General features: G+C 40.3%; 1 protein-coding gene across 1 annotated transcript; it reads left to right on the top strand.

The window, feature by feature from the left end:
• Positions 1-5,694: 5,694 nt before the first annotated feature.
• Positions 5,695-8,439, top strand: ccn2a (cellular communication network factor 2a). Its single transcript, XM_042503350.2, has 5 exons — positions 5,695-5,978; positions 6,149-6,365; positions 6,457-6,708; positions 6,805-7,016; positions 7,131-8,439. The coding sequence occupies exons 1-5, from the start codon at positions 5,916-5,918 to the stop codon at positions 7,425-7,427; spliced, it is 1,041 nt and encodes a 346-aa protein (XP_042359284.1). The 5' UTR covers positions 5,695-5,915; the 3' UTR covers positions 7,428-8,439.
• The last annotated feature ends 2,791 nt before the right edge of the window (positions 8,440-11,230 follow it).

The following is an 11,230-nucleotide window of genomic DNA, read 5'->3' on the forward strand; positions in this document are numbered from 1 at the left end:
GCATGATGCCAACACAAGGACATGGTGGAATTATGTTGTACATGTACATGGCAACCAATGCTGGGATGTCAACAAGCGTACATGCAGGTACTAACCTTGCATCAGTATGTGGCATACTTAACTTTTATCACTTATATCACAAATGTGTTAGGATTAACTTAAAAGTATGTAACTTGTTATTTAACAAACATGCTTATTTTAATCCAAACCATGATCTTTACTTAAACAATCTGACCAAACTGGGTCCATTTTATAATGTTAACCATGAGTTTAAAATTGTTAGGGGCACTATTTTAGGAAAGATTCCTGTGGGTCGTATTAGAGGGTAGAGACAAACCACCTATGTGGTCTAAGGGTTGGAGGACTGGTATGTTGTGATGGTTTTATTGGTACTTTATTAGCTGGAGATTTTATTACCGTCCACTGGTACATTACAACAAAAGATGCACCAGCTTCATATGAAGTAAATAACTAAATTAAATTACATCTAAAGCTTCACGTTTTGACTTTTACTTTTAAATCTCATTAATGTTATTTCATTGTAACTGCAACAGTACCAGTGAATCATCATCAGCATACTTAGAATTTGTATGCACTGGTTTTTACAAACAACAATACTATGTTTTTTCAACATGTGAAAGTTTAGAAGACTTAAAGTCAGACAGCTTGCACGCAGGTATGTCCAACTACACCAAAGCCAACAAGCACAAAGCTGAACAGACTCCCCTGACATTGTATCACCGGCACAGTTCCATTACTGATTTAAACCCACGGCTATTCTCTTAGACAAATATCTCGGTCTATACTTAGCCTTGACATATCTGGGCCTACCACACACAGAGACATATGTTTCCTTTGGCCGCCGCAGTCAGCCCATCCACACATCCAGTTCTACAGAACAGCGAAGCACGTGGCCACTGAGCCTGCTGATATTCAGCACAGGAAACTCTGATGCTGACAGACAGAGCTCGGTGAACATTCAGTCTGATGGCAAAAACAACCTGCAGAATAACAACACCCAGAAAAATATCAGTTTCCCAAGTTAGACATGCAAGATAACAGCCACTGTGCAGGACAAAACAATCAGGAATCAACATAATTTGTTTTTTTGTTGAACTATTCACTTTGTTTTCTTCATAGTATACCTCTCAGATATTCCTTCAGTACTATTATTTGGTCTGACATGAGACTGTGAAAAAAAATATTAGAAAAATGAACCAAAGCTTAAAAATAACAATAGGATTTCACTTTATATTTGTACAATATCCCTTAAAACCATTCAAAAGACTAAATAAGACTAATAAACAACCAGATTGAGCAGCATTACTCTCAGACATGGATAGATTACTGAAAGGGCCGACTGAGCACAGGCCCAGGGGTCAAGAGTGTCAGGGGGGCCCCCTGGCCTTCACTTGCAAAATGTCAAATGCCAAATTAACATTCACCAACCAGGAAGCAACTCAAAATTATCACAAAGAAATACAAAACAACCACAAGGAGACACACAATGACAAGAAAGCAATGCAAAAGGACCAAAAACAACCACATCACCTCTATAAGGCACAAAATTACCTAAAAAGAGATCCAACTGACTACAAAAGTACACAAAACAACCACAAGGAGACAAAAAATAACTAGAAAGCAACAAAAAAAAACAAATGCATAAAGCCAAACAAAAACAGAGATCCCACAAAAAACTAAAAGAACACACAAAATTACCTCAAAGGTGCACAAACAAACCCCCCAAAAATTACCTTAATAAGACACAAAATGACCTCAGAGACCCCAACGACTACAAAAAAGACGCCAAACAACCACAAGGAGACAAAACACCAAGAAAGAGACACAAAACAAGTGCAAATATCTCAAAGAGAGCTAAAAACCACAAGGACACAAAAGTACCCCAAAGAGGCACAAAACAAATAAGATGAAAAAAACACCTCAGTAACACACAAGATTACCTCACAGAGATCCAAATGATGACAGAAATACACAAAATAACTATAAGGAGACACAAAATAACCTAAAAGAGACACAAATGACTACAAAAAGACACAAAACAACAACAAGGGCTCACAAAAGTACCTCAAAGAGACAAAAAATAACCACAAGGAGACACAAAACAAAAACAAGGAGATGCAAATTACCTTTAAACAGACACAGAGCAACAACAAAAAAACCCAAAGCAACCTCAAAAAGACCCAAACAACCACAAGAAAACACCTAACTACCACAAAGGCGAGGGAGGGGGGTCTCTGCAAATCTGTGCCCAGGGGCCTATTGCCTCAAAGTGTGCCCCTGTGTGCACGTCTGCACGTAAGATAAAAATATCAGCCAAGTCTGAGTGTTGTTTTGCAGCACGGCTGCACGTTCCTCCATCAAGCTGTTTCCTTTAGATATCATGCAGTTGAAGTTTGGGCCCTGAGGTTGTGATGACTGGACTGACACACACACACACTCTCTCTCTCACACACACACCCACTGGTCTGTTTTGACGGACATCACACTTTCACTCATGTCTGTGTTTTTCCTCACTCAGATGGTCAAATAGGAGTCCCTACTGTACTGAGCCAGCACAGAGAAAGAACATATCCATATTAGGAAGAGAGCAGGCGCCCTTATATGGCAAAGCTTCCTCTGTAGTAACAGCCCTGTCTGCTGGCTTCTCACTCACATTCCTGCAGCTCCAGGTTTCTCTGGGAGTTTTTCATTTCCGATTCGCTGGCTAGAGAAGGAGCAGGGCCGCCTTTCATAAGAGTCTCGCCTGGTGTGTGATCCCCTTTTTCAAAAAAATACACAAACCTCTGTCTAGCCTCTTTCCTGCAATCCTCCACTCTGGGGTTTGATGTAGTAAAATAAGCCTGGCCAGGGACAGGGCACACCTGGCCTTTTCAAGTTCGTCACAGACTAAACCTCATTAGGCAGGTGAGAAGCCAGAGAACATGTAGCCTTTGTTCCCGTAATATCTGCCTTCGTGGGCTGTACCGCACTTTCACTAAAGTCGACTCAGGGTTTTTAATCGTGATTTGTCCTGACTAAGACCCTCCTCGAAAGTCAAAACGCCCAGTCAAATGTGAAATTAAATCCCCAGCCTTTGTTTTCAACAGAATCCTCTAAGAAGAATTTAAAAAGCTTTTTTTGGGATGTAAGAAAAGCAGCCAAATGCTCAAATCAACAAACATCCATTATGGTCAGTGCCATTAACTGAGAACACAAGTCTTTGTCCCCTAAATACCTGCATAGCTTGGCAGGGCAGCTCATTCAGCTCAGGTAACTCAGGAAATGGGAACCATTTTGTCTAGCTGGAAAGCAGAAACAAATGAAAGACATATACAAAGCACATTTTCTATTAACCAACTGCCAAATTTGTGAGTCTGAATATCAACTAAACTGGAGTTTCATAAGACTTTGAATGAGGAATAAGGGAATCTGGATGAAATGGGCATTACCTGATGCTATTATCACACATCAGTTACAAAGGACTATTGTGATCATGAAGGTTGGACCCGTCGGTCCTAGTTTGCAGTGGGAAAGTAACCAAGTACATTTACTCAAGTATTGTAATTAAAGGGGTTATTGATAACAGCTTGAACGGCAGATGTCAAGTCTTTGTGGCGTATATTTAACGGCTTGAATGTAAGCCGCTGCTACTGTGTTAGCTTGTGTTTTAACAGGGCAGACATTGAACTGACAGTTCACGGGCAGAAAAGCTGTTTAGGGGACAGTCCAACAGTGCTTCGACCCCCTAAACTCTAACTTGACGGACAAGAGGAAAAGTGAAACTCCTGTAGCTGACTCTGGTGCTCATCATCAAACTCTGACATTTTTCTGTGGTTTTTTTTTCCACATTGTCTGGCAACTACACAGACGTGTAATCACTGACGACACCGAGATACTATGGGATACCAACATCGTTTTACTATTAGCTAACAAGCCTTGTTGGAAGAAAACGTCATTCATCTTACAAAGCAGTAAATTATAATTAACAACTATTTCATATATAAATAAATGTATATATAGATTTTTTTTCTCAGAAAAGCAATGTTTTTTCAAAAAGCTCTGCACGTGTATTACTTTTTGAAAATGATTTGTCCACATAAAAATGTTTTCAATAAAACCTTTACACACATTGGATATTTAAATGCTACTTTATACTTAGTTTCCATTATATTTCAGAGGGAAATATTGTGTTTTTTCATACACTACATTTGCTTTTCAGATTAAGGATTTACATCAAAATCTAAGTAAATAAAATTAAACACATTGTTAATGATTAAATCAGAGGCTGTTAAACTTTTTGGCTCGTCGTCACGTATGAGATGTCCCCATGCTGTTAGAAATTCCTCTAAAGAGAATTTTTACCTCTAAACTTCTCAGATGGTGACATTAAAATAACTGTTCACAGCTCAAGGAGGTACAACAATCTAATATGTCCCAAGAAGGCAAAGATCAGAAAAAAGTCCAAAAAAGAATACAAATTCCTACTTCATTAATCATCCCACGACGCCTTAGACTGATCTAGTGAACCTTTGGAGGGATCTCAACCCCTAGGTTGGAAAACTTAGGGCCAAACTATTTCACTGTACTATACACTGTAGTTACAACTAAATACACCTCACCACAATGGTAAAACATTACTTATGCTTTGACATAACAGCATTAACAATCTATGAAAAATTTAAAGAATATATTTGTCACAAAGACCAATATTTTACGAATGATTTTTTTGTCTAAATGCAGGACTTTTACTTATAATTAAGTATTTAACATTTTGGTACTGTTACGTTAGTGTAGGGTAAAACTACTTCTGTCTGTATCTGGTTTACATATTTTAAGTCACAGGGGAATCATGGAAAAATAAACTGCCTCATCATGTGTGTCACACAACAGCACTGAAGGAAGTGTTTGTGAACAAAATGCCTCACTCATGCATCACAGATCATAATGTACTAATAATGTGTTTTGCTTAAAGCTGCAGTTCAGCAGCTGATGTCAGTGCACAAAAATGCCCCTGCAGTGTCCCAGATGAAACCACACGAGTACAGAAGACGGTAACAAGAAGCTTCCAGCAGCTGCCAAGTGTGTGTGCAGGAGCGAGCACCTTGTTAGATAACCGACACGAGTTAATGACTCAAATGAACTTCCTTTCCCCAAAAGCTCGCGTTAATTTACTAAAGTACAGGCTGTCTGTGCAGCTTTGAAGCCGAAGCTGAGGAATGCTGTTGTGGGTTTAAAGTCTTAACCACACATTAAACATCAGTCCGTTTATTTAATCGTGGCATGTTGATGCATTTTTACGAGTCTCTACCTGTTCTTTTTAAAGCTCTTTGTGCCCTCACTTTTTAACCGTGCTGAAGTTTTTTTTTTCTTTTTTTGAGATTAATATTTATAGGTACCGGCTGTCTGTTTGTGAAGTCAGGCTTCAGGAATTCCCAGTGTGGGGTCCCAGGCCTCTAACCAGACTTAACCTCCCATTCCAGATGAAAGCCCGCTCTGAGAGAGAGACAGTGTTGTTTGGCCCGAGCAGCAGAGCCTTGCCTTCAGACAGCAGGAATGTGGGATGTCTGGAGTGGGGGTCAGGAAGCAAGGAAAGAATGCCAAGTATGTCCATGTTTGTCCAGGGCTGGCTCTCCATTCAGCCCCCAGTGACGTGCTGCGAGGGCCAGGGAGTATAAAGGGAGGTGAGCTCCGCAGTCAGAACTCAGATCAACTTCTCTACCGAAGCTAAACTCTAGCTTTCACCAAGAAAGAAAGAAAGGACAGACTGTGACCGGAGCAGCGGAGAAACGCTACGAGACGAACGAGACAAGAGATCAACTTGATCAGAAAACGGTTTCTCAAGCTCATACTCTGAGACTAAAGGAAGACTTTCTCAACAACACTTAAGGAAAATCTATTTCCACAAGAAAGAAAAGATGTCTGCTGGAATGAAGAAAATGATTGTGCTGCCTTTCCTGTGCATCATGCTCTCGCACATGGTAAGTCAAAAAAGGACAAAAAATACTTTTTACTGCTGTTCGGCTTAAGAGCTCAGTTTTTTAATGTAAAGGCAATGCCTTACATAAGATCTAGATATTGTGCTCCCCATGTGCCGTCGATAATGCACTTTTTGGAGATGATGTTTAACTAAGCGTGTGTTTGTGCTCAGGCTGCAGGTCAGGAGTGCAGCAACCAGTGTTCGTGCCCTTCCACTCCCCCTCAGTGCCCCCCAGGAGTTAGCCTGGTCCTGGACGGCTGCGGCTGCTGCAGGGTGTGCGCCAAGCAGATGGGGGAGCTGTGCACTGAGAAAGACCTCTGCGACCCACACAAAGGTCTCTACTGTGACTTCGGAGCCCCCATTAACAGACGCATCGGGGTGTGCACAGGTGAGCAGCTGAAAATCACTCTTTTTGGAGATCATTAACTGTCTTTTGTATGAACCGAATCATGAGCTTTTCCTCGTCTCTTCACCAACAGCTCGAGAGGGAGCCACTTGTGTGTTCGGAGGCATGATGTACAAAAGTGGGGAGACTTTCCAGAGCAGCTGCAAGTACCAGTGTACCTGTCTGGATGGAGCTGTGGGCTGCGTCCCCCTTTGCTCCATGGACATCAGGCTGCCAAGCCCAGACTGCCCCATGCCGAGACGTGTCAAGGTGCCAGGGAAGTGCTGCGAGGAGTGGGAGTGCGATTCTCCCAACAGACACAGCTTCATGGGCTCAGCTTTGGCCGGTAAGTTATTTTTACACCAATGACACCGTAGTTTCTTTATACAAAGATGTAATCAGAATGGTGTCTCTAATCCGGTGTTTGATCCTGTGTTTACAGCCTACAGAGAGGAAGAGACCTATGGCCCAGATCCCTCCATGATGAGGGAGAACTGCCTGGTTCAGACTACTGAATGGAGCGCCTGCTCAAAGACTTGCGGCCTTGGGATCTCCACCAGGGTCACCAATGATAACCGCGAATGCCGCCTGGAGAAACAGACCCGGTTGTGTATGGTGCGCCCATGCGAGTCCCAGCTGGAGCAAAGCATCAGGGTGAGTTTTTGTTCAACTGCACCATTTTCGTGACCTCTTAAGATAAACTATCATAACTTAGAAAGCCAAAGAATGCTCACTGAAGTTGTTTTTCTTCTGATTTTCCTCCAACAGAAAGGCAAAAAGTGCATCCGTACTCCCAGAGTCTCCAAGCCCATGAAGTTTGAGATCTCCGGCTGCACCACCACCAAGTCCTACAGGCCAAAGTTCTGCGGCGTCTGCCTGGACGGCCGCTGCTGCACCCCCCACAGAACCACCACCCTGCCCATGGAGTTCAAATGCCCCGACGGACAGGTCATGAAGAAGCACATGATGTTCATCAAGTCCTGCGCCTGCCACCACAACTGCCCCGGGGAGAACGACATCTTCGAGTCCATGTATTACAAGAAGATGATGGGAGACATGGCGTGAGCCACTGAATGAACGATCGCAGCTTATGACTTGAAAAACAAACAGAACTCCATCTCATTTTGCAGCTCAGTATATATGTTTTTTTTTTTTATTTGTGTCTCATTGTAAAAGTAGTCCAGACACTCGTGTAAGTGTCTGTGTGTTTTGTACGGCTGGCGCACATCAGCCACATAGACTCAGACTGGGGGTTGCATAGCAGCCCCGAGAGATTCCTGCACTATAACTTCTATTTTTGACAAACCTACTGTCAGGTTGCCGCCCATTCCCCCTAGAAATCCCCTTTACAGACCCGTCCATTTTACTGTATGCATTTTTATACCCTATCTAAACCTTGACGTCCTCCCTAAACGAGGTGTCTAATAACTCCCCCCTCCCTCCAAGCCCAGACCAGACCTGGAAACTCTAAGCAGCTGTAGAAGGAGCACGCAGACCACAGCGGGCCAGTGTTCCCCTGTCCAAACAGGTCTGAATGTGTCCTTGTGTGTGTGTGTGAGCGTGTGTGTGTTTGTGTCTGTTAGCGCAGGCCTGAATGTCGGCCTTGTCTCTGTGTCTACGGTGTTGCTCACAGAGTAGAGGAAAGGTCAGAGTTTCCGCCCAGCATGTGGATGAGAAAGCGAGCAGCGTGCTGAGTTTGAGGTTAGATAAGGAACACAGTGGGCTTCGCCACGGCACTGAGAAGAAAAAAAAAAAAGACGTGATGACTATTACTGATTCAGGTCAGAAGGAAGAAGTGTCTATAGGAACAAAGTGTCTATTTTGTACAAAAATAGAAGAAAAGACTGGAAGAATTGTAATTTCATTCCTTTTTTTTGTATTGTTGATGTGTAAATGATGTATATATTTGTACAGTTTAAGTTAATTTAAAAGCCAAATTTGTTCTGTGCTTCAAAAATGTATCAATAGTGTATTTTTTGTTGACAGTATTTTTTACTATTTTATTGAGAAGTGTGACAAAAATGTTACATGTTTCACTTTGTAGCTGGAAATAAAATGTTATATTTTTTTATACAAACATTTGGTGTCTTTAGTTTTGTTTTGGTCTATGAACTATAAGATCTATTATTAACCAGCACCTCAAACTGAGCATATTTAACAAGCATGGGACTCACATGTTAGTCATCTCCATAACTTAACTTGTTTATATTAAACTTTTGTCATCCAATAGAGTGCAAGCAGTAATTAGTAAATATTAGAAATATCACTCTAAAAGAACCAGAGAGCAGGAAATCAACCGTGTTTAGTCACTACAAGCCTGCAGCTAAGGTTAATAAAATAAGCCAATAAGAAGGAAGTTGTCTTTGTAATAGGCTAAAGAATAAAGATTGATTAATTTCATCCCCACCACAGGAGTCACATATGTTGGTTTGTTCTTGCACTTTCCACTCAGGGTTATGTAACATCATTTACTGTAATGCCTTCCTTATTAAACAAAGAAGCTTAAAAAATGTATGAGCAAACAACATAAATAATGCACACAACTGGTGGGTGTTTACTTAATTGCTCCCTATTCATTTTTTAGCTGAGCTGAAAAAGGATATTTTAAATGTATATTATGCATTGCTGCAAAGCATTTTATATAAGTTTTACATAAGACAAGATGGAAATAAATTATGGAAGCCCATTTCCGCCTATGTGAGGAAAACAGATCCTGTGAGTCATATGATAAGAAATGTTCCTGAAAAAAGAATCTCAAAAAAATGAGAAACATTCTCCAAATAATGACTTAGTTTCTAAAAATAGTTTTTTAATATCTCAAATTATGAGAAAAGATATAATGTCATTGTTTTTTAGACACTAGCTCATCATTCTGTCATGATTTTGAGATTAGTAAGTCATTATTTTAAAAAAGGTTTTCATTATTTTGAGACACTAACTCATTATTTCAATAAAGTTCCTCATTACTATAACTTACAGGAACTTCTTTCATCACAGCGGCAAAAATGGGCCTCCAAATGAGTAAACCAAGGTTCAAAAGAACAAAAAAAAAAAGAAAATGTCCCAGAGTGACTACAGTGGTCTTTTGAATCTCCCCTGCTGAAGGCACTCCCCTCTGGAAAAGCCGACTGAGGCGGTCTAATGTCGCCATCTGGTGCCCTTTTTATTTTGTTAGTCATGAACATTTTGTTTTGGAGGCCATCCTCATAAATCTAACGAGGAGGAGAACTTCACAGCCTTAATGAACCTTTATCCTGATCTACAGTTCTAATAGTAGGTCAAACGGTGTAATGGTTTGCTGCAGAAAGATCTAAATATGATTCATGTAACAACTATTGTTGGTATTCTGTACTTGTGTGGTTACATCTGAGACACTGTAGGGGCATTTTTGTGCACTGACATCAGTAGCTGTTGTGTCCAATTATCCAGCAATAAACTATAACATGAAACATGACTGTGATATTGATTTTTCTCAACTTTAAATTTAAATCAACCATTTTTATGTAGTGTCAAATTCTCTGATGGATTTGTTATTCAAAATCACCTTCAAGAAGTTGTGATTTTTAGGGAGTCTTAGCTTATCATGCATTTTTCTCTTGGTATTCAGGTTTTTAAAGGGATGGTTCAGTTTGTTTTTTTAATGTTTTTGTAAAAATACCTATTCATAGTCAGTGTATTAGATAAAGTCTGTTGATATGACCCCAGCTTAAAGAAGCAGCTGGAGTTTGGACATGCAAGTTGAGCAATGTACTGCTGTGGACGAGGTCAGCAGCAAAACTACTCTAGCCACCTAAAAATCTTTTTTTAAAAAAATTGTTTGTTGCACAATAACACAAACCAACTGATCGAGGCAGCGGTGGATCAGCAGCATGTGTTCATCAATGTTAAATTATCAATTTGTCAGTGGACTCTGGCTTGATGCATGTGATGAGGAAAACATTATAAATATTGCAGATGTTTGAGCCAGTATCAGTTTTTGTTTTTGGTAGCTAAAATATATTTTGCTGCTACTTACATGCACAGCAGTACATTGTTCAGCGCCTGTGTCAAACTCCTGCCTGCTTCTCCAAACTGGGGGCGACCAGCTGTATGTAACACACTGACTGTGGATAAAACATCATACAACCCACTTCAAAAGATCCAAACTACTCCTTGAAGACCGGTAGTGGAGAGCACATACTGTGCATAGACACGGATCTTGTTAACAGTTTCAGTTTTCAGCTGCCAGAGGAAACAGAACTTCTTTTGCATTTTCAGTCTCTCCTCTACCCACGCTCTACTCTTACTTCCTTTCAATCCTATTTTTTAACTTCTGCTCAACACCTCACTGTCCAAATACAAATACTGTTAATACCGCACTGCATGATTCACTATGGCTCATTTTTCCTAATAGTAGCAGCCAATGAATCATGCAATTCTGATGCCAGAACTAAGGGTTAAAGTGTATTGTCTTGCATATACTGTAAAAACAGCTTGTGTGTCAGAGGGATGATTCATGTTCTCGGCTTCTTCGCCCACAAACACAAACCAAGACTCCAGACTACAATATGAATCAATGTCTCTTTACAGTGAGAAGACAGGTACAGTGAGGGCTATGAGAGTAAAAATATAAACAACATATAAATATTTTATACAGTATTGAATGATTTTTAACTCTGGTAATTCACCTGATTTACTAATATTTCATTATTGTGATAAAAGTGATGCAAAAAAACCCCAACAACCATCAATTGTAGCAGTTAAATAGTCCATTAAGATGCCTACACAGTTGTAAATTTGTTAGTATGCTGAGTTTATTGCATTAATTCTCTTATGCAAATATTCATTTAATTTTGGATGAATTAAAAGGATTTACCAAAACAGAGATC

Source organism: Plectropomus leopardus, chromosome 16 (assembly GCF_026936395.1).
Source record: "Plectropomus leopardus strain MGB_pleo_1.0 chromosome 16, ASM2693639v1, whole genome shotgun sequence".
Taxonomy (NCBI): Eukaryota; Metazoa; Chordata; class Actinopteri; order Perciformes; family Serranidae; genus Plectropomus; species Plectropomus leopardus.

Bases quoted from the DNA above. Each gene is read 5' to 3' on its own strand.
- ccn2a (XM_042503350.2), top strand. From the start codon at position 5,916: ATGTCTGCTGGAATGAAGAAAATGATTGTGCTGCCTTTCCTGTGCATC. The intron at 6,366-6,456 runs GTGAGCAGCTGA...CTTCACCAACAG, and splicing joins ACGCATCGGGGTGTGCACAG to CTCGAGAGGGAGCCACTTGT. The intron at 7,017-7,130 runs GTGAGTTTTTGT...TTCCTCCAACAG, and splicing joins AGCTGGAGCAAAGCATCAGG to AAAGGCAAAAAGTGCATCCG.